This window comes from Macaca thibetana, chromosome 4 (assembly GCF_024542745.1).
Source record: "Macaca thibetana thibetana isolate TM-01 chromosome 4, ASM2454274v1, whole genome shotgun sequence".
NCBI classification, from domain to species: Eukaryota; Metazoa; Chordata; class Mammalia; order Primates; family Cercopithecidae; genus Macaca; species Macaca thibetana.
In genome coordinates, this window is record NC_065581.1 from 43,532,739 (window position 1) to 43,556,210 (window position 23,472).

At 39.4% G+C, this 23,472-nt stretch overlaps 1 protein-coding gene across 8 annotated transcripts in view; it reads left to right on the top strand.

Annotated features, from left to right (window-relative positions):
- Window positions 1-23,472, top strand: part of UBR2 (ubiquitin protein ligase E3 component n-recognin 2) — a 129,177-nt gene that overhangs the window by 42,548 nt on the left and 63,157 nt on the right. For 7 of the 8 annotated variants that reach the window (XR_007724873.1, XM_050786891.1, XM_050786887.1 and 4 more), the window contains 5 exons: window positions 929-991; window positions 6,502-6,622; window positions 9,409-9,516; window positions 10,345-10,433; window positions 11,763-11,861. Coding sequence is in view for 7 of the 8 variants with exons in the window: in XM_050786891.1 (XP_050642848.1) it covers window positions 929-991; window positions 6,502-6,622; window positions 9,409-9,516; window positions 10,345-10,433; window positions 11,763-11,861 (480 nt within the window). In the remaining variant the exon portion in view is untranslated. Of the gene's footprint in view, window positions 1-928; window positions 992-6,501; window positions 6,623-9,408; window positions 9,517-10,344; window positions 10,434-11,593; window positions 11,693-11,762; window positions 11,862-23,472 lie in introns of all 8 variants that reach the window. The other variant, XM_050786885.1, reaches the window with a different exon arrangement.

Here is a 23,472-nt window from a genome sequence, read left to right on the forward strand (position 1 = left end):
ATCCCAGCACTTTGGGAGGCTGAGACGGGCAGATCACAAGGTCAGGAGTTCGAGAACAGCCTGACTAACATGGTGAAACCCCGTCTTTACTAAAAATACAAAAATTAGCCAGGTGTGGTGGCATGCGCCTGTAATCCCAGCTACTCAGGAGGCTGAGGCAGGAGAATCGCTTGAACCTAGGAGGCGGAGGTTGCAATGAGCCAAGATTGCACCATTGCACTCCAGCCTGGGCGACAGAGCGAGACTCCATCTCAAAAAAAAAAAAAAAAATTTCATTTGAACATTGGCCCAAATGTATGTTGGGTATAACTATAAACTATCGCCAGATAGAAAGTTTAAGAGGACATATAGTTATGAAAATGGAAATTGTAGATGTCTAGAAGAATAAATGTTTTGTTCAAGGAAGTATATTAATGGCTTGGAAAAGTTAGCATAGCTTTGAAGGAAACTTTTAACTTATTTATCAATGAGTAGTATGAAGATTGTAAATATTGAAAATTGATCAAGGCCAGGCACGGTGGCTCAAGCCTGTAATCCCAGCACTTTGGGAGGCCGAGGCGGGCGGATCACGAGGTCAGGAGATCGAGACCATCCTGGCTAACACGGTGAAACCCCGTCTCTACTTAAAAAAAATACAAAAAACTAGCCGGGCGAGGTGGCAGGCACCCGTAGTCCCAGCTACTCGGGAGGCTGAGGCAGGAGAATGGCGTAAACCCGGGAGGCAGAGCTTGCAGTGAGCCGAGATCCGGCCAGTGCACTCCAGCCTGGGTGACAGAGCGAGACTCCGTCTCAAAAAAAAAAAAAAAAAGAAAAAAAGAAAATTGATCAGAGTTGTTATATGCTTAAACATGTTTGTTTACTGGTTTAAAAGTTATTAATATTGAATACAATATTTTTATAGCTTAATTTTAAATATCTTTATTTACAGGGGCGTAGGTCTGTTCGATATGGAGACTTCCAGTATTGTGAGCAAGCAAAATCAGTAATTGTGGTAAGTAATTTTAAAACATGCCTATATTATTTTTATTAGTTTAAAACTAGCTTCAAATTTCAGCATTTATGAACATGTCTTTCTGCTTTCTCGAATGAAGATCAATGTTAACCAAAAAATGTTTAAAGATAATGTTTCTTAAATATTGCATTATTTTATCTAGTTTAAAGCTGTGTAGGATTGATACAGGAAATGAGTATTTAGATAAGATATATTCCATTTCTCCATCAAAGCAGTCTTAGAATGTTTTTTGCTTTTTGTTTTGTTTTTAATCAGTAGAATGTTCTGTTACTTTTTAGAAATTAAAGTGGCCTTAAGCATCAAGATTATAATGCAAGCAAAGTTGTTTCTTGGTACCTTATGGCAAAATATGTTCCATATCCTCATAGCAATTAGTGTATCATCTTTCTAAAAGCAAACTATTCTCCACATTTGGATTTATTTTTAGAAATTAGAATTTATTTTTCACTACTCCATGTAACTGAATTTTATGTAAATATTCTTTTAAAAAAATAATTGTATCTATCTTTTTTCCCCCCCCCCTCGAGGAGTCTCTGTTGCCCAGGCTGGAGTGCAGTGGTACAATATCGGCTCACTGCAACTTCCTCCGCCTTCTGGGTTCAAGTGATTCTGCCTCAGCCTTCTGAGTAACTGGGATTACAGGTGCGCATAGCCATACCCAGCTAATTTTTGTATCTCTAGTAGAGATGGGGTTTCACCGTGTTGTCCAGGCTGGTCTCAAACTCCTGGGCTCAAGTGATCCACCTGCCTCAGACTCCCAAAGTGTTGGGATTACAGGTGTAAGCCACCACACCCGGCCTCAAATTTTAAATATATAAAGTAGTATGGAGGCCCCTGTATTATTATCATTTTGTTGCTGTTGTTGTTGTTGTTGTTGTTGTTGTTGTTGTTGTTGTTGTTTGAGACAGAGTCTTTCTCTGTCACCTAGGCTGGAGTTTAGTGGCATGATCTCCACTCACTGCAACCTCTGCCTCCTGGGTTCAAGCAATTCTTGTGCCTCAACCTCCTGAGTAGCTGGGACTACAGGCATGTGCCATCACTCCTGGCTATTTGTTTTTTGGGGTTTTTTTTTGTATTTTTGGTAGAGAAGGGGTTTCCCCCATTATCCTTTCTCCTTCCCTAGCAATAATTACTTAATTTACTTTTTTCATTCTTGTGCATTCCTTTGTATTTCATATATTAAATATCCATCAACATTATATAGATTGATTTGGGGGTCTTTAAACATTATGTAACAAAATACATACTGAATGTATTACACTGCAGCTTGCCTTTTCAGTGTTGTTTTTAGGTTTATCTGTGTTGATACACGTTGCTGCAGTTCATTCATTTTTTTAAACATTGTATAGTATTTCATGATGATTATACCACAATTTATTCTCCTGTTGATAGGCAATTAGGATGTTTTCAGTTTTTTGCTGTGACAAATACTCCTGCTATGGGCATTGTTTTGTCTCCTTTTTGCATAGATGCAAAAGTTTCCCTACAGTATATACCAAGAAATGGAATTTCTGAGTTTTTAGGGTATGGACATTCTCAGCTTTACTAGATTTTGCCTAGTTCATCTCCAAAACTGTGGTACCAATATACTTTCCCACCAGCAGTGTATGAGAGCGCCCGTTTCTCCACATCTTTGTTAAAACTATATACTGTCAAATTTTTAAATTTTGCCAATCTGGGCCAGACACTGTGGCTCACACCTGTAATCCTAGCACTTTGGAAAGTAGAGACAAGAGGATCACTTGAGGCCAAGAGTTTGGGACCAGCCTGGGCAACAGAGGAAGACCCTGACTCTACAAAAAAAAAAATTGAAAAATTAGCCAGGCATGATGGTGCGCACATGTAGTCCTAACTACTCAGGAGGCTGAGGTAGAAGGATTGCCTGAGCCCAGGAGTCCAAGGGTATAGTGAGCTTTGATTACACGAGTGCACTCTAGCTTGGGTGACAGAACAAGGTCTTGTGTTAAGCAAAAAAAAAAAAAAAAAAAAAAATTGCCAATCTGATGTGTGTGAAATTTCATCAGTCAAATTTGCATTTTCCTTGATTTTTAAATATCTTGTATTTATTCTGTTGGTCATTTAAGTTTTCTTTTTGGCAAATTTCCTATTCATATTCTTATTTTTTCTGTTGGATTGTCCTTTTCTTACTCATTTAAGTTTGTTGCAGTGCCTTTCATTGAGCAAAAACTTTAAATTTTAATGTAGCAAAAGATATATTTTTCTTTATAATTTGTATGTTTTGTGTCTTATTTAAGAAATTCTTCCTTAATGTTTCAGCATATTCAATTTAATAATATATCAGAAACTGTACTTACAGATTATCAAGTAGGGAACAAACAATAAAATAGAAAATGGGCAAAGGATATGAAAAGACAGATCATAACAGAAAATCTAGCTGGTCAATATACATGAAGTTAGGGTGATAAAATATCTTGCAGAGATGCAGAGACTAGGAATACATGCTTAACAATAAGTTGCTGCATTTGAGGAAAATGATCTAGTAACATGTTAAAGCTTTACCTCACCTAGAAATTTATCTCATAGAAATACAAGTACCAGTAAGTGTGTACACAGTGTGTTCAGTACAGTACTGCTTTTTTTGTAGTCACAGAGGACTGGAAACAGAGAAGATGAATACCCTTCTCTGAAGGATGTTTTAATAAGTCCACACCACAGAAAATTATGCAGTCGTTAACAGAAAAAAATCAATGAAAGCTAAGATGCACAAAAGCATGTGTAGTATTTGATTTTCATAAGTCAAACTAACAAATCTTTAGAAATGTATTTAATATGTGTATTTAAATATGTGTAAATGGAGAACATATACAAAAACTTACTGTGTTAATGTATGTTATAGAGAACAGATGGACAGAGAGTAAAAGGATGATCCAAAAATAAAAAGGGGTAAACACATTCTTTAAAAAGTGCTGGCCAAGCACGTCGGCTCACTCCTGTAATCCCAGCATTTTGGGAGGCCAAGGCAGGCAGATTGCTTAAGCCCAAGAGTTTGAGACCAGCCTAAGCAACATGACAAAATCCCGTTTCTACAAAAAAAATAAATAAAAATAACAAAAGTTAGCCAGGCGTGGTGGCACATGCCTGTAGTCCCAACTATTTGGGAAGCTAAGGTAAGAGGATTGCTTGAGCCCGGGAGGTTGAGGCTGCAGTGAGCTGTTATGACGCCATTGCATTCCAGCCTGGGCAACAGAGTGAAACCCTGTTTAAAAAAAAAAAAAAAAAAGATGCTGATAGACTTGAATAGACATTTCTCCAGAGCAGATATACAGGCAGCTAAGATACCACCTCACACCTATTAGGATGGCTTCTGTCAAATAATAAATAAACAAGGATAGGCATGCACCTGTAGTCTCAGCTACTCTGGAGGCTGAGGCAGGAGGATTGCTTGAGCCCAGGAGTTCAAGGCTGTAGTATGTGATGATGGTACCTGTGAATAGCCTCTGCACTCCATCCTGGGCAACATGGCAAAACTCCGTCTCTAAGGGAAAAAAAGTGTTGGCAAGGATATGGAGAAATTAAAACCTTTGTGCACTACTTGTAGGAAGGTAAAACGGTATAGCCACTGTGGAAAACAGTCCAGCAATTCCTCAAAACATTAAAAATAGAATTACCATGTGATCCAGCAATTTTGCTTCTGGGTATATTTGTAAAATAATTGAAAACAGGTTTCAAAGAGATATTTTACACCCCTGTTCAAGCACCATAATTCACAATAGCCAAAAGGTAGCAGCAACCCAAGTGTCTGCTAATGAAGGAATGGAGAAACAAAATGTGGTATATACATGCAATGGTATATTAGTCTTAAAAAGGAAGGAAGTTCTGATAAATGCTACAACATGATTGGATCTTGAGAACATTATGCTAAGTGAAATAAGCTGGTAACAAAAAGATAAATACCATATGATTCTACTTATATGACCTACCTAGCATTGTCATATCCACAGACACAGAAAGAGGCAGAATGGTGGTTGCTAGGTGCTAGGGGAAGAAAGTAGCAGGGACTTGCTCTTTATTAGGTATTATGTAGAGTTTCACTTTTACAAGATAAAGAGTTCTGGGGACTAGTTTCACAACAGTATGAATGTACTTAATACCGAACTGTACACATAAAAATGGCTAAGATGAAAGTTTTATATGTATTTTACCTTTTTTTTTTTTTTTTTTTTTTTTTTTGAGACAGAGTTTCACTCTTGTTGCCCAGGCTGGAGTGCAATGGTGCGATCTCGGCTCACCGCAAGCTTTACCTCCCAAGTTCAAATGATTCTCCTGCCTCAGCCTCCCAAGTAGCTGGGATTACAGGCATGTTCCACCACACCCGGCTAATTTTTGTATTTTTTGTAGAGACGGGATTTCACCATGTTGGTCAGGCTGGTCTCAAACTCCTGACCTCAGGTGATCTGCCTGCCTCAGCCTCCCAAAGTGCTGGGATTACAGATGTGAGCTACCGTGCCCAGCTATGATTAAAAAAAAAAAAAAAAGTTCATAACATGGGCTGGGCACAGTGGTTCATGCCTGTAATCCCAGCACTTTGGGAGGCTGAGGCAGGCAAATCATGAGGTCAAGAGATCGAGACCATCCTGGCCAACATGATGAAACCCTGTGTCTACTAAAAATACAAAAACTAGCCAGGCATGATGGTGCGCACCTGTAGTCCCAGCTACTCAGGAAGCTGAGGCAGAAGAATAGCTTGAAACTGGGAGGCAGAGATTGCAGTGAGCAGAGATCGCACCACTGCACTCCAGCCTGGTGACAGAGTGAGACTCCGTCTCAAAAAAAAAAAAGTTGATAGCATCACATCTATGCAATAAATTATTTAAATAAGTACATAATTACGTTAAGAAATTAAAGCCATAAAGCAAGCTAAAACATTTAAATCATTTATTATTGGTACAGCAGATTTTCAAATATAGGACTAAAGATTCAGATTACTGGCCAGGTGCAGTGGCTCACACCTGTAATCCCAGCACTTTAGGAGACTGAGGCAAGTGGATCACTTGAGGTCAGGGATCAAGACCAGCCTGGCCAACATAGTGAAACCTGTCTCTACTAAAAATACAACAGTTACCCAGGTGTCATGGCGCACATCTGTAGTCCCAGCTGCTTGGGAGGCTGAGGGCAGGAGAATCGCTTGGACCCAAGAGGCAGAGGTTGCGGTGAGCCAAGATTGCACCACTGCACTCCAGCCTGGGTGACAGAGCGAGACTCCGCCTCAAAAAAAGGAAAAAAAAAAAAAAGATTCAGATTACTCATAAACTAGCGGAACCTTCATATTTTTTTGTATGAATCCTAAGATTTCCTCTAGAAAATTAGGATCCGAATCAAATAAGGCAAGGAGAATGGTGATTTTCTTACATCCATGAAAAATTCTGTGATGATGATGGTGTGGTTATATTAAGTAAAAATAATAACTTTGTTCTGCCAATAGAATAGCTTTTTAAGTTAATTTTTAAATGTTGCCATTTCTTTTTAAGAGAAATACCAGTAGACAGACAAAGCCACTCAAAGTTCAAGTTATGCATTCGTCTATCGTCGCACATCAGAATTTTGGTTTGAAACTTTTGTCTTGGCTGGGAAGTATTATTGGATATTCAGGTAGGTTCATAAAAGTTCATGCCAATTGTCTATTAAAAATGAGCTCCATATACCCTTGCAAAACTGTTTTGGAAAAAATGTCAACTGGAATAATTTCCTGCTTTAATTTTACATTTTAAAATACCATTTCAAAATATCTTTATGCAAGAAAAAATCCTATGTTTAACAAATTTTGTCATACTGGATATTTTTTATATGCACACAAAGGATTCTCTATTCAAATAAACGCAGGAAACATTGGTTTAAACAATTGTAAAGGACATTAATATGCTAATACAATGCAATGTACATTTCACAAACTTTTTTTTTTTTTAACTTTTTTTAGTGGAGCATTTTGCAGAACTCTTCTACTGAGTAAGCTGGAAAAATGCTGCTGTAAATAACCTAAGTGATTAGCTGTTTAAATGATAAAACACTAATGTTGATTTCTTTGTTTTGATTCCTACAACTTTTGGTTACCAATAACTTGCAACTCTGAAAGTTTGCAAATTGGAAGTTACCAATTTGTGTTTTAAAAAAAAATTTCCACTGGGTGCCATGGCTCATGCCTGTAATCCTAGCACTTTGGGAGGCCAGGGCGGGTGGATAACCTGAGGTCAGGAGTTCAAGACCAGCCTGGCCAACATGGCAAAACTCTACTAAAAATACAAAAGTTAGCTGGGCATGGTGGCATGCACCTGTAATCCCAGCTACTCAAGAGGCTGAGGCAGGAGAATCACTTGAACCCGGGAAGCAGAGGTTGCAGTGAGCCAACATCACGCCGCTTCACTCCATCCTGGGAAAAAGAGTGAAACTCTGTCTCAAAAAAAAAAAAAAAAACTTCCAGGGTCTAGAAATTCAATCATTTTTCTTTATGTAATGGTAAGAATTAAGAATCCTCATATCCGCAGCCAAAAATACAAGCCTGGTGTGTAATAGTAAAGCATAAAACAGAGATCAATATAAGCTGTTATGCTGTTCTTCAGGCAAGACTGTGGATAAGTGACATTCAGATGTTTACTGTAAAGAAAAATTTGAATACATTTGTTTTGAAGGGCTTTTTTTTTTTTTAATAATTTATTTATTATTATTATACTTTAAGTTGTAGGGTACATGTGCATAACGTGCAGGTTTGTTACTTATGTATACTTGTGCCATGTTGCTGTGCTGCACCCATCAACTCATTTACATCAGGTATAACTCCCAATGCAATCCCTCCCCCCTCCCCCCTCTCCATGATAGGCCCCGGTGTGTGATGTTCCCCTTCCTGAGTCCGAGTGATCTCATTGTTCAGTTCCCACCTATGAGTGAGAACATGCGGTGTTTGGTTTTCTGTTCTTGTGATAGTTTGCTAAGAATGATGGATTCCAGCTGCATCCAAGTCCCTACAAAGGACTCAAACTCATCCTTTTTTAAAAAAGAACATTACTACACAGAACTGAGAATTGAAAATACGGAGGTGTGGAAGATTAAGAGAACGTGTTTACTTTAAAAGATAATTTATAAGTTATCTTTCCAGGCCAGCACGGTGGCCCGCTCCTCTAGTCACAACTCTCTGGGAGGCTGAGGTGGGAGGATCCCTCGAGCCCAGGAGTTCATAGACCAGCCTGGGTAATATAGGGAGACCCAGTCTCTATCTAAAATTTTTTTTAAAAGAAAATAAACAAATATCTTTCCAATTATTTTTCTTAGCCCCATATTCTTTATTTTGGTATTTTCCATTGGATACCTGCATGCTAAGTGTTGTGCTACAGTATTAATGAAGAGTATAATGGAAGTAATGTCCTGCTGAAAATTTTCTTTGAGATATTTATCAATAATTTATATATTCCTATTTAATACTTACATAGGTCTTCTCTTTAGCCTTTTAAAGGATTTCTGTTTGACAGCTTTTATAATTAAAAGTTATTCCATTTTTAAATTTTTTATTATTTTGCATGCTTGAAAAAGATGAAAACAGTGATTTAAATTATAAAGTATGGGACCAGGCGCAGTGGCTGACGTCTGTAATCCCAGCACTTTGAGAGGCCAAGGCAAGTGGATCACTTGAGCCCAAGAGTTCAGACCAGCCTGTCCAACATGGTGTGAAACCCCGTCTATACTAAAAATACAAAATTTAGTCAGGTGTGGTGGCGCATGCCTGTAATCCCAGGCATATGTGTGTATATATGTGTATATATATGTGTGTGTGTATATATATGTATGTATGGAACAAGTTAAAGTTTTGGTTATTTTAATGCTTATATTAATATTTGAAGAACATTTCTAAAGTTTACATTTAAAAGGTTGTAGTAATGTGTTTTCCAGGGTCTCTCACATGGCAAGCCCACAATAAGTTTTTGTTTAATGAATGAAGCATTTTTTATGAAACATTAATAAAATGTACTGGTATATATTATAGTGCAGAAGTCATGCATTCCTTTTAAATGGTAGCATGTTTTATATTTCAGTTATGGAATGTATAACACTTTTACTGTAATCTGATTTAATTAGTGCTTGAAGAACAATATTAAGTGGTTTTTGGATGTTTTTCTCTTTAATTAAATTCATTAAAGCACAAGAGATTATTGCCTTTATGACAAGCATATGTTTTGACATTCAGGAGTAGTAGTGTGTGATGTGAGATTTGAAATTCATTTCCTTTTTGTTAAAATATTAATAAAACTGTTAACATGTTTGCTTTTTCTGAATAAATTTGACCTTTAATAAAACACTTAAAACTCTACAGATCCATTTGAACATCTACTAAAATGTCACTTTAATATTTGAAGTTGCTATCTCATTACTATTTTTCCTTCTATTTAAAGATGGCCTTCGCCGGATTTTATGTCAAGTTGGTTTGCAGGAAGGGCCAGATGGTGAAAACTCTTCTCTAGTGGACAGACTGATGCTTAGTGATTCCAAATTATGGAAAGGTGAATCTTTTAACTACTTTTAAGGTGTGGAGGAACCTATATAACTAATTGGGATGTGAAACTTTATCATTTGGGAAGATGTTTAATAAATGTATTTTTACTTTTTAAAATTAGCATTGCAGTCTTAGTCTTTGAAAAATATAGATTTGGTGGGGGAGGGGTCCATAATCCAACTTTAATGGACTTTATATTTTGTTACAGAATTATGTTTAGAAAATTTGGTTTTATAAACAGATTGCAAATATTTTGTGCTAAGGAAAACAGGTATTTGCTCCTTTTTTGAAGGGACAGGATCTCACTCTGTTGCCCAGGCTGGAGTGCAGTGGCATGATCATTGATCACTGCAGCCTCAAACTCTTGGGCTCAAGCAATTCTCCCTTCTCAGGCTCTCTCGTAGCTGGGACTACACGTGCATACCACCATATATGGCTTACTTTTGTTTTTGAGGCTTAAATTACAAGCCATTCTCAGTGATATGTGCCTGTAGTCCCAGCTACACAAGAGGCTGAGGCAAGAGGATCACTTGAGCTAGGAGTTTGAGTTCAGCCTGAGCAACAAAGCAAGACCCTATCTCTTTAAAAAAAAAAAAAAAAAAAAAAACTGTGTTGGCTGGGCATGGCGGTTCACACTTGTAATGCCGGCACTTCGGGAGGCTGAGGCAGGAGGATCGCGTGAGCCCAGGAGTTTAAGACCAGCCTGGGCAACGCAGCAAGATACTGTCTCAGAAGTTAAAAAAAAAAAAAAAAAACCCACTGTAGATCACATAAAACTTGAGAAATCTAATTGTTTGGCGTGTCCTTATCTTATACCATGATCTTTTTCTACAAGGTGCTAGGAGCGTATATCATCAGTTGTTCATGAGCAGTCTGCTTATGGATTTGAAATACAAGAAACTGTTTGCTGTTCGATTTGCAAAAGTAAGTGGCTTTTCAATTTTCAAAATAAGTTATATATAGAATAACTATGCCCATAATTATATCTAGGCTTCAAAAAATTAACATCTAATAGTAATATGTCAATATGTTGATATTAAATTCTAAGAAACTTAATAAATCTTTTCATTCTCTATCAATAGAATAAAATTATAGCAGTGAGACCTCTTGTTCATCACCTCCTGTGATAACATGAGTATCCATCTATTATGCAATTTTTATGAAATAATAAATGAAGAGTTTAAACCTATGCCATTGTGAATTGTGGTATATTTTCTATTAAAATTCATATAAGGAAACTAATCTCAGTTTAAATGACATATATATGGATATGATTTAATAAATATATTTGTGCATTTTAAAATTAACATTGCAGTCTTAGTCTTTAAAAAAATTACAGATTTTTTTTTTGGGGGGTGGGCATGATCCAAATTAAATAGCCTGTATATTTTGTTAGAAAATTATATTTAGAAAACTTTGATTTTATAAATAGATTGCAGCTATTTTGTGCTAAAGAAAACATGTATTTTGCTTTTTTTTTTTTTTTAAGAAACAAGGTCTCTTCAAAACTCTAGGTTATTGATATAGTTGAATTAAGTTCTCCCTTTTAGCAGCATGTGCGTAACCTAGCTGCTTATTTTTTTGCATTCACCTGAATTGGGAAGTATATGAGAATCACTTGGAGAGCTCTTTCAAAATACATGTGTTATGTTCCATTCTCAAATCTACTGAAACAGATCAGCCAAGAATGGGGGCCCAAGCGTGTATGCTTTGGAAGAGTCATCAGATGATTCTGATATGATGCAGAAGTAATGAAAGTCTGACTTCATCAGAAACAGTGTAATGCTGCTGTGGTTTAACTCTACCGGCATGCAATGACACCTGGGAGCTTAGTAGCTGTTACTGCCTACTTGGGCTGGTAAACTGCCATTGTGCTCCAGAAGAAAGAATCAGTATTTGTACAGGATTCCACAGATTCCATAGTGAATCAATATCTATACAGGATTCTATTGGTAGAAATCATTCCAGTTATTGTTCTTATAGCAGTATTATCTTCTTGACTTCCTCCAGCACTGACTTTTCATTATAATCCTTAAACATTTGGTCAATGTGGATTAGAGGTGAATCTCCCCCTTGTTGTTTAGAATTACCAGCAGTTGCAGAGAGATTTTATGGAGGATGATCACGAGCGAGCAGTGTCGGTGACTGCTCTGTCTGTCCAGTTCTTCACCGCACCTACTCTGGTGAGTAGTGCTTGCCTTTTCTTTGTAACTGATAGCTGGCACTCCTTGCCTTTTTTTGCCTTCTTAATAGAACTATGAGCGTTTGCAGAGTGATTATGTGACAGATGACCACGACAGAGAGTTTTCAGTCGCAGACCTCTCGGTTCAGATATTCACGGTTCCTTCACTTGTAAGTACTGAAAGACTAGAAGAACTTTCTTGTTTTCCATTAACAGAAGTAAAGCCTTAAAATGATAGAGAACTAAAGTCTGTATATTCCTGAAAAGAATAGTATTTTATTAATGGGTAATCAGACTTCAAACGCCTTCAACTATTCTTATACTAGAATATAACCTTGAATATCAAAGTAATCTGGTGGGGCGGGGGAAGTCATTTAGACTTAATTTATACTTTCTCTTCAGAGTAAAGGAGAGGGAAACAATCTGTAATTTCTCATAGTACTTCCCTGATATTTTGAACTGATTAGTTCACATTAAGCCGATTGATTTCACAAATTATCCTTGACATTAGAATTAGACAGCATGTCGTACACCGTCTCACAATTTGAGAAGTCCTCCTCTCAACTCCCTCCCAAAAGGGGAGATGTAGCTAAGGCAATTGAATCATGATGATTGGGTGGTCTTTTACTGAGCTTCATGAGTTGCCCATGAAGGCATCATTATGTTTTAGCTCTATATATATAATTAAAATTCATATTTAATTTGTTCAGCAAATTTAAGAAACACCTATTTATTGGGCACAGTTCTAGACTTTGAGAATGTAACAGTAAACAGTAACAAATGTGACCCTTCCCTCATCAAACTTACATAGTGGGAAAGAGTTATATAAATAGTTAATCAGAATCACAATGAAAATTTGGTTGGTTCGAGAGATAATAACAAGAGACCTGACCTTTTCCCACAGTTCAGGGCTTCTCTAAGAAAGGTGCCTTTATGCAAGGGCATGAGGGAAGGTCCATGCAAAGGGACGAGCAATTGAGAAAACTAGGAGGAGTAGGGGAGCATTACCTCTATGGCAAATAGAGGAAAACGAGGACGCTTGAAGATTCTTGAACCTGGAGTGAAACTGTTTAGGTTTAAGAGCATTTTATAGTTACTTTATTAATAAGGCATATTAAAAATAACTGAATTTTTTCCCATATTACTTATATGTTAAAGGATATATTCTAATACAGTGGAAGCTGTCTGGAGTCTGTTTACCCGTTAATGAGCTATTATGATAGGCCAAATTAAGGATTTTGCATTTTGTCTTAACGTGAGAAGGCATTAAAGAGTTTTAAGTGGTATTTACATAATTACATTTGTGATTTTAAAAGATCATGCTGTCTGTAATTTGGAGAATAAATTTGGACGGGGATAAAAGTGAGTGTGGGAAACCTAATTAGATGCTAACGCAATGACCCAGGCAAAAACTGATGGTAACTTGAACTGGGATGCTGAAAATGAATATGAATCATGAAGGATATTTTTAGGTGGTGAAATCTACAGAACTGGCTAAGTGGGTTGAGGGTTGTTAGACTTGCTGACGAATTGGATGTTGGATTTGAAGGAGGAATATAAGGATGATTCGAAAGCGTCTGGCTTGCCGCTGAGTAGATGTTGTGCCACTTGCTGAATGATTAGCATTTGTAAAGAGGGAAAGTGATGCTTTTAGTTTAGTCAGGGTTGAGTTCCAGAAGCCTCTGAGATGATCCTATGTGTTTTCGTATCTGTGCTTCCCTCCTCCATTGATCTTTTTGTCCATTTCCATGCCAGTACCACAGTTGTAATAATTATTTGTAGCTTAATATTCCATTTTGACATCTTAAATCCCATTTCATTTGATAGCTTAAATCTCCTTTATTATTTTCCAAAATGTTTTCGCTTATTCTTAGGCCTTTTTCAAAAAGATGAAATAAGGCCAGGCGCGGTGGCTCAAGCCTGTAATCCCAGCACTTTGGGAGGCCGAGACGGGTGGATCACGAGGTCAGGAGATCGAGACCATCCTGGCTAAAACGGTGAAACCCCGTCTCTACTAAAAAATACAAAAAACTAGCCGAGAAAGGTGGCGGGCGCCTGTAGTCCCAGCTACTCCGGAGGCTGAGGCAGGAGAATGGCATGAACCCAGGAGGCAGAGCTTGCAGTGAGCTGAGATCCGGCCACTGCACTCCAGCCTGGGCGACAGAGCAAGATTCCATCTCAAAAAAAAAAAAAAGTTCTTTATCTGCCACTCAGGCTGGAGTGAGGTGGCACGATCACAGCTCACTGCAGCCTTGACCACCTGGGCTCAGGCAGTTCTCCTGCCTCAGCCTTCCAAGTAGCTGAGACCACAGATGCATGCCACCACACCCAGCTAGTCTTAACATTTTTAAATTAAGGTTATATGTTTTGTATTTTTGATGCTATAGTAAACTTTTTATATTTTTAAACACGCTATGGTAGTATGTAGGAAAACTACTGATTTTTATATGTCCATCTTATATCTATCTGGTCTATCTGGATATATATGTATTCAGATTAAATAGGTTCTACCAAACTCTTTTCCATAATGGTTGAACCAATTCATACTTCTGTTAATAACGTATGAAAGTGATAGTTGCTCCACATCCTCACCAACACTTGGTTTTACCAGTCTTTTAAGATTTTATCTATTCTAGTGGGACATAGTGATTTCTCATGATTTTAATTTGCATTCTTCTGATGATGATGAAGCTGAATTCCTTTTTATATGTTTATTGGCATTTGGATATACTCCTTTGTGAATCTTTGTTAAAGTTGTCCTTTGATTATCTATTGAGTTGTCTGCCTTTTTCTTACTGATTTGTCAGAGTTTTTCATAGATTCTGCATCCATACTCTTTGTTGGGTATATATACTACATATACTGTTTCCACTCTGTGTCTTGTCTTGTTTACTTCCTGAATATTAAGTGTCTCCTTTTATTTATTTATTTAATTTATTTATTATTATTTTTTTAAGACAGAATCTCACTCTGTCCCCCAGGCTGGAGTGCAGTGGCATGATTTCAGCTCGGTGCAACCTCAGCCTCCCGAATAGCTGAGACTACATGCGTACCCAGCTAAGTTTTTGTAATTATTGTAGAGACGGGATTTCACTATGTTGGCCAGGCTAGTCTCGAACTCCTAGCCTCAAGTGATCCACCTGCCTCAGCCTCTCAAAGTGCTAGGATTACAGGCATGAGCCACTGCGCCCAGCCAGGTGTCTCTTAATGAGCCAGAATTCATAATTATAACATGTACTAATTTTGTCTTTTTTTTTTTTTTTTTTTTTTTGAGACAGAGTCTCGCTCTGTCACCCAGGCTGTGGTGCAGTGGTGTGATCTCTGCTCACTGCAGCCTCTACCTCCTGGGTTCAAGCGATTCTCCTGCCTTGACCTCCTGAGTAGCTGGGACTACAGTCATGTGTGACCATAGCCGGCTAATTTTTTTGTGTGTATTTTTAGTAGAGATGGGGTTTCACTATGTTGGCCAGACTGGTCTCAAACTCCTGACCTCAGGTGATCCACCACACCTGGCCATACTTTTTGTATATGTTTAAACAATCTTTGTGTATCCCAGGGTCACAAAGATATTCTCCCATGTTTTCTAAAGGCTTGCCTTTCCCATTTAAATTCCCAATCCATCTATAATTCATTTTTGTGTATTGTATGAAGTAAGGTCTTGATTTTTTTCCCCCTACATAGTTATTCAGTTAACCTAGAAGTGTTTATTGAAGATATTTTTTCACCTGTTGCATTTCAGGAGCACCTTTGTCATAAATCAAGACCTTTATATGTGTGTGTCTGTCTTGTCTATCTTTGTGCCCCTGCTACACTGCCTTAATTATAGTAGTTTTGTGAGTCTCAGTATCTGATAGTTAAATCTTCCAGCTTTATTCCCCAGAGTGCCTTGGCCATTCTTTTTTGTTGTTGTTGTCGTTTTGAAATGGAGTTTTGTCATTGTTGCCCAGGCTAGAGTGCAATGGTACGATTTCAGCTCACTGCAACCTCCACCTCCCAGGTTCAAGCGATTCTCCTGCCTCAGCCTCCTGAGTAACTGGGATTACAGGGCATGTGCCACCACACCTGGCTAATTTTGTATTTTTAGTAGAGACGGGGTTTTGACATGTTGGTCAGGCTGGTCTCGAACTCCTGACCTCAGGTGATCCACCCGCCTCAGCCTCCCAAAGTGCTAGGATTACAGGCATGAGCCACTGTGCCTAGCCAGTTTGTATATTCTTTTGGATTTTTCTGTGTACATAATCATATCACCTGTCATCCATGAATAATGGCAATTTTAGTTCTTATTTCCAATATTTATATATTTTACTTCATTTTCTTTATTATACTGGCTGGGACCTCAACTATAGTGTTAAATACAAGTGGTAGATAAAAGCAGAAATCTTTGTCTCGTATCTGATCTCGGGGAAAACTTACTATTTTACCATAAAGTATGATGTTTTGCTTTGGAGTTTTGTTTGCTTGGTTTTTGTTTGATTGTTTGTAGATACTCTTTTATCAGATTACAGAAATTTTCTCTATTCCTAGTTTGCTCTAAGGTGGTAGTGTTGTTTAAAAGAGGGAGCCTTGTCATATTGCCCAGACTGCCCTCAAATTCCTGGTCTCAAGCAATCCTCCCGCCTCAGTCTCCCAAGTACCTGGGACTACAGGCATGTGCCCCTGAGCCCAGCTTGGTTTTTGTTTGGTTTTTGGTTTTTGGTTTTTTTTGAGACGGAGCCTCCCTCTGTCGCACAGGCTGGAGTGCGGTGGTGTGATCTCAGCTCTCTACAACCTCCGCCTTCCGGGTTCAAGCGATTCTCCTGCCTCAACCTCCTGAGTAGCTGGGATTACAGGTGCGCACCACCACGCCTAGCTAATTTTTATATTTTTATTAGAGACGGGGTTTCACCATGTTGGTCAGGCTGGTGACCTCGTGATCAGGTCAGACTCCTGACCTCGTGATCCACTCACCTTGGCCTCCCAAAGTGCTGGGATTACAGGCGTGAGCCACTGCACCCGGCCGGTTTTTGTTTGTGTTAAATCACGAATATGTGTTTAATTTTCATGAATTCAGGAGCGGCATTGGATGATATGATCAAGTGGTTTTTTTTCTCTTTTGTCTGTTAATAAGATTATCTAATTTTTTTCAAATGTTTTATTACTTTTGTGTTAAGGAAATAAACCAAACTTGGTTGTGGTTTGTTATCCTTTTTCTATATTGCTTGATTCTATTTGTGCACCGTTATTTGTGAGAGAGATTAAGTGATAATTTTCTTTCCTTGTTACAGCCTTTTGGGGTTTTGGTAGTAAGATTAAAGAGGACTCATTAATTAAATTGGCAAATATATTCTGTTTTCTGGAAAATTTTATGTAAGATAGGTATTGCTTTTGTTGTTGTTGTTGTTGTTGTTGTTTTTGTTTTGTTTTTTGAGACCAAGTCTCGCTCTAGCACACAGGCTGGAGTGCAGTGGTGCAATCTCAGCTCACTGCAGCCTCGACCTCCGGTGTGCAAGTGATCCGCCTCAGCCTCCCAAGTAGCTGGGACTACAGGCATGCACTACCACACCTGGCTAATTTTTTTTTAGTGTTTGTTGAGTTGGGGGTGGGTGTTGCTTTGTTGCCCAGGCTAGTCTTGAACTCCTGACCTCAAGTGATCCTTCCACCTTGGCCTCCCAAAGTGTTGGGATTACAGGTGTGAACCGCTTATTCCTTATTGCTTTTGTAATTGCCCAACAGATTCTTCCTGCCCACTGTACAGATAAAATCAATTCACTGAGACCACAGCATTGCTATACAGAGAGAGTTTAATTGACACGAGGCTGGCCACACCACTTGGGAGACAGAGTTTTTACTCAAAATCTCCCCCTGAAGGCTTGGAGGTTAGGGGTTTTCAAGTATAATTTGGTGAGCAGAAAACTAGGGAGTAGGTGATGCTGATTGGTTGAGGAGGGCATCATTAGGGTGTGTGCTGAGTCCACTTGTGGCTGAGGGTCAAAGGACTGGTTGAATCATGGATCACAAGTAATGCAAAAGTCTGAAAAGGCATCTCCAAAAGGTCACTCTTAGATTCTACAATAGTGTTGTTATCTATAGGAGTAATTGTGGAAGTTATAAATCTTGTGATTGCTGGTTATCATTTAACTTACATTTTAGCATAATTCAGGCCCCTTTCATCATCTTAACCTTGTGGACTTTCATTAGTTTTATAAAGGCAGTTTCCTTTTGGAAAGGGCTATTATCTTCCTTGCTTTAAGGTTAAACTACAAATTAAGGCCGGGCGCGGTGGCTCAACCCTGTAATCCCAGCACTTTGGGAGGCCGAGACGGGCAGATCACGAGGTCAGGAGATCGAGACCATCCTGGCTAACATGGTGAAACCCCGTCTCTACTAAAATATACAAAAAACTAGCCGGGCGAGGTGGCGGGCGCCTGTAGTCCCAGCTACTCGGGAGGCTGAGGCAGGAGAATGGCGTGAACCCGGGAGGCGGAGCTTGCAGTGAGCTGAGATCCGGCCACTGCACTCCAGCCTGGGCGGCAGAGCAAGACTCCGTCTCAAAAAAAAAAAAAAAAAAAAAACTACAAATTAAATTTCTCCCAAAGTCAGTTTGGCCTACACCCCAGAATGACCAAGGACAGCTTGAAGGTTAGAAGCATGATGGAGTCAACTATATCAGATTTCTCTTACTGTCATAATTTTGCAAAGGCACTTTACCCACTTAAATATTTAGAAGAATTCTCCAGTGTAACCATTTAGGCCTCAAGATATCTTTCTGGAAATGATTTTATAGCCAGTTAAAAATTTTAATAAGACTATTCAGATTTTCTATTTCTTGTTTGTCTTCTAATAACATACGTTTTTTCTTGGGAATTTGCTAATTTCATTTAAATTTCCATTTATATTGATTTAAATGACACCTAATATTTATCTTATTTTCCATTTAATACATTTCAGATCTATAGGTCTTGTAATATTTTTTGTAATCCTTTTTTAAATTTAAATTTTTCTGTTTTTCTTACCAGTCTTTCTAGAGATGTATACTGTTTTTTTTGAGACAGGGTCTCACTTTGTCACCCAAGCTGGAGTGCAGTGGCATGATTTCAGCTCACTGCAATCTCTACCTCCCAGGTTCAAGCCGTTCTGGTGCCTCAGCCTCCCAAGTAGCTGGGACTACAGGCATGCACCACCACTTTGGGCTAATTTTTGTATTTTTAGTAGAGATGGAGTTTTGCCATCTTGACCAGGCTGGTGTCGAACTCCTGGCCTCATGTGATCTGCCTACCTCAGCCTCCCAAAGTGCTGGATTACAGGCGTAAGCCACCATGCCTGGCCTAGAGATGTATATGCTTATTAGTTTTTTCAAAGAAGCAACCTTTAGTTGCATTGATTTATTTTTCCCCTTTTATACATTTGCTTTGTTTTATTATATTCTTTCCCTTTTCGTATTTTCTTTAGATTTATTTTGCCATTCTTATGTAGTTTCTTTCCTTTCGTGACCACCAATGTAATTTCTTTATAGATTATTAGATCATTTACTTTGAACCTTTCTTCTTTTCGGATGATTTAAAGCTTAAGTTTCCATGTAAGCATAATTTTAACTGCATCTCACCATCTTGTTATGTGGCAAATGAGGGTCGTTTAGAAAGGTTTGTTTTGCAAGTTCAGATGAACTTAGGTAATAAAGGATGCCCCTTGCCTTCCTGGAAAGTGAGAGGACACTTTACAGAAGGGAAATGTATGCTCTGTTTTTACAGCTTTTCTTGTGTCTCCTATCATCAGTTGCCTTTGCTCAAAATAATCCTATGGGTGGCATATTCTGTAGGGATCAGCCCCACAGGTTGGTGGGTCGTCTCTGTGTGCGGAGACGAGAGATTGTAGAAATAAAGACACAAGACAAAGAGATAAAAGAAAAGACAGCTGGGCCCGGGGGACCACTACCACCAAGACGCAGAGACCGGTTGTGACCCCGAGTGCCTGGCTGCGCTGTTATTTATTGGATGCAAGGCAAAAGGGGCAGGGTAAGGAGTGTGAGTCATCTCCAGTGATAGGTAAGGTCATGTGGGTCACGTGTCCACTGGACAGGGGCCCTTCCCTGTTTGGCAGCTGAGGCAGAGAGAGAGGGAGAGAGAGAGACAGCTTACACCATTATTTCTGCACATCAGAGACTTCTAGTACTTTCACTAATTTTGCTACTGTTATCTAAAAGGCAGAGCCAGGTATACAGCATGGAACACGAAGGCGGACTAGGAGTGTGACCACTGAAGCACAGCATCACGGGGAGACGGTTAGGCCTCCCGATAACTCCACAAGAGGTGGAGGAGTAGAGTCTTCTCTAAACTCCCCCGTGGAAAGGGAGACTCCCTTTCCCGGTCTGCTAAGTAGCGGGTGTTTTTCCTTGACACTGACACTACCGCTAGACCATGGTCTGCTTGGCAACGGGCGTCTTCCCAGACGCTGGCGTTACCGCTAGACCAAGGAACCCTCTGGTGGCCCTGTCTGGGCATAACAGAAGGCTCGCACTCTTGTCTTCTGGTCACTTCTCACTATGTCCCTTCAGCTCCTACCTCTGTATGGCCTGGTTTTCCCTAGGTTATAGTTGTAGAGCGAGGATTATTACAATACTGGAATAAAGAGTAATTGCTACAAACTAATGATTAACAATATTCATATATAATCGTATCTATGATCTATATCATATTATAGTATAACTATTCTTATTTTATATATTTTATTATACTGGAACAGCTCATGCCCTCAGTCTCTTGCCTCAGCACCTGGGTGGCTTGCTTGCCACAATATTCGAGTTCTGTTCAGCAGATAGAGTGAGGTGGATCACTTTAGTCCAGTCAAGGATTTAAATGTCTCCAGGTTGTTTTGACAAGACTCAGTCTTACCTGTACTTCATCCCCACCCCTGACACATAACTCCCTAAGGGTTCTCAGTTGAGAGCCTGGAGTTCTTCCCTAGAATTCGAGTTCTTTCACTCTATAGGAACTTGAACACTAATCTTGCTTCCTTATGTAACTTCAGAATTTTGTAAATGTCTTTAGGGAAAAACTAGAAGAACGTTGAACTCAGTTCCCCATGCTCTTTTTCTTACTGGGATTCTGGCCTCTCTAACACCCTGGGATGGCTATAGACTTAGCAAGTTTTTCTCCCTAAGAATAACAGTTCTGTACAGATTTTGTAACCACACGATGGGTTATCTTGCTCGCTGCCCAGAGAGAGCCGATTTATCAAGATGAGGGAATTGCATCCCTCATCAAGATGAGAGAAAGTTTAGTATACAGAGAGCTGGCTAAGTGGGAGACTAAAGCTTTATTATTACTCAAATCAGCCACTCCAACAATTTAGAGCCTAGGTTTTTTTTTAAAGATGGTTTGTTGGGCAGCGGGGCTAGGAAATCCGGGATGCTGATTGATTGGGTCCAGGGTGGAATCACAGGGAGTTGAAACTGTCCACTTGTGCTGAGTCAGTTCCTAGGTGGGGGCCGTAAGACCAGATAAGCCAGTTTACCAGTCTGGGTGTCTCCAGCAGGTCCTTCAGAATGCAGGGCCTGAAAAATACCTCAAACACCAATCTTAGGTTTTACAATAGTTATGTTGTCTGTAGGAGCAAGTGGGGGAGGTTAGTGATTTTGAGGCCTCTGGCTGCATGACTTCTGAGCCATACTTTCTAATCTAGTGGCTAATTTGTTGGTTTTATAAACACAGTCTGGTTCCCAAGCAAAGAGGGACTTTGTTTCAGGGAGAGGCCATTACCATCTTTGTTTTTTTTTTTTTGGTTTGTTTTGTTTTTTGAGTCAGGGTCTCACTCTGTTGCCCAGACTAGAGTGCGGTGGTGCAATCGTGGCCCACTGCAGCCTCGACCGCCCAAGTGTGAGCCAACCTCCTGCCTCAGCCTCCTGAGTATCTGGGACTACAAGTGTGCGCCACCACACCTGGCTAAGTTTTTTATCTTTTATTTTTAGTAGAGACAATGTCTTGCTATGTTGCCTGGGCTGGTCTTGAACTCCTGGGCTCAAATGATCCTCCCACCCCATCCTCCCAAAGTACTAGCATTACAGGCATGAGTCACCACACCCAGCCTTTGTTTTAAAGTCTTTGTTTTAAAGTTAAACTGTAAACCACATTCCTCCCAAAGTTAGTTTGAGCTGCACCCAGGAATGAGTAAGGGCAGTTCTGGAGATTAAAGGCAAGATGAAGTCAGTTAGGTCAGATCTCTTTAATTGTCATAATTTTCTCACTGTTACAGTTTTTGCAAAGGTAGTTTTGGTTTTTTCTTGGGATCTTTAATCCCCTCTTACCCCACTCCCAGAATAGACAAATGCTGAGGGAAAAGCAGCTGCAGAATGCTGGCTCGCCTCCTTGTACAGTTCCCTTTCTCCCTGGTTTTCTCTCCTGGAGTCCTTGTCTCAGCAGCTCTCTAGTGATCTCAAACTTTTTTTTTACTTTTATTAAGCTTTTCTAGTTGTTCTTGGTGGAAATGTTGGTCAGCCTCAAGCTACTGCATCGTGACTGAAAGCAGAAGAGTACTCTTATAGTTCTTTAAAAAAAAAAAAAAAACTCTTAATAATTATTATGCACACTCCTGGTTAAAAATAATTTGCCCTAGATATTAGTGGAATGTTTTATAGCAGCGGTATCTTTTGAATCACAATTACCTTACAATTAACACAGTCTTCATTTTTAATTTGGTCAAGACTTAGTACTGGCTGGGCACAGTGGCTCATGCCTGTAATCCCAGGACTTTGGGAGGCAAAAGTGGGAGGATCGCTTGAGGTCAGGAGTTTGAGACCAACCTGGCCAACATGGTGAAACCTCGTCTCTTCTAAAAATACAAAAAATGAGCTGGGCATGGTGGCAGATGCTGGTAATCCTAGCTACGTGGGTGGCTGAGACAGGAGAATTGCTTGAACCCATGAGGTGGAGGTTGCAGTGAGCCAAGATCATGCCACTGCACTCTAGTCTGAGTGACAAGAGTGAGACTCCGACTCAAAAAAAAAAAAGAAAAGAAAACAGTGCTTATAATTCAAGTGATAAGAGTATCATAGTTATTCTCATTTATTAAATATGTGTTCAATCCGCATTATCCCTGTATGCTATGGCATGTTTAGTTTAAAAGTATAGGCATAGATGATGATTATTATTCAGTTGTGTTTTTCAGAGTCTTATGGGAGAATTTAGCCCATTTTGAATATGTTGTTAAATGGGTCATGAGCCTTGCAATACAAAATTGAATATGAATCATATAAAATGAATAAAAGCTATAAGTAAGTCGTAATTTTGTTTTTGTTTTTGTTTTTGTTTTGAGATAGAATTTCACTCTTGTCACCCAGGCTGGAGTGCAGTGGCACGATCTCGGCTCACTGCAACCTCCGCCTCCTGGATTCAAGCAATTCTCCAGCCTCAGCTTCCCGAGTAGCTGGGATTATAGGTGCCCACCACCACACCTGGCTAATTTTTTTATTTTTAGTAGAGAGGGGATTTCGCGACGTTGGTCAGGCTAGTCTGGAACTCCTGACCTCAGGTGATCCACCCACCTCAGCCTCCCAAAGTGCTCAGATTACAAGCATGAGCCACTGTGCCTGACTGATAGTGGTAATGCTTTTTAAAGCAAAGTGAATTGTAGGCATAAACATTAGGAAAGGCCAGGCGTGGTGGCACACACCTGTAATTCCAGCACTTTTGGAGGCCAAGGCAGGCGGATCACTTGAGGTCAAGACTTCAAGACCAGCCTAGACAACTTGGTGAAACCCTGTCTCTACTAAATATATATTAAAAATTAGCCAGGCGTGGTGGCACACAC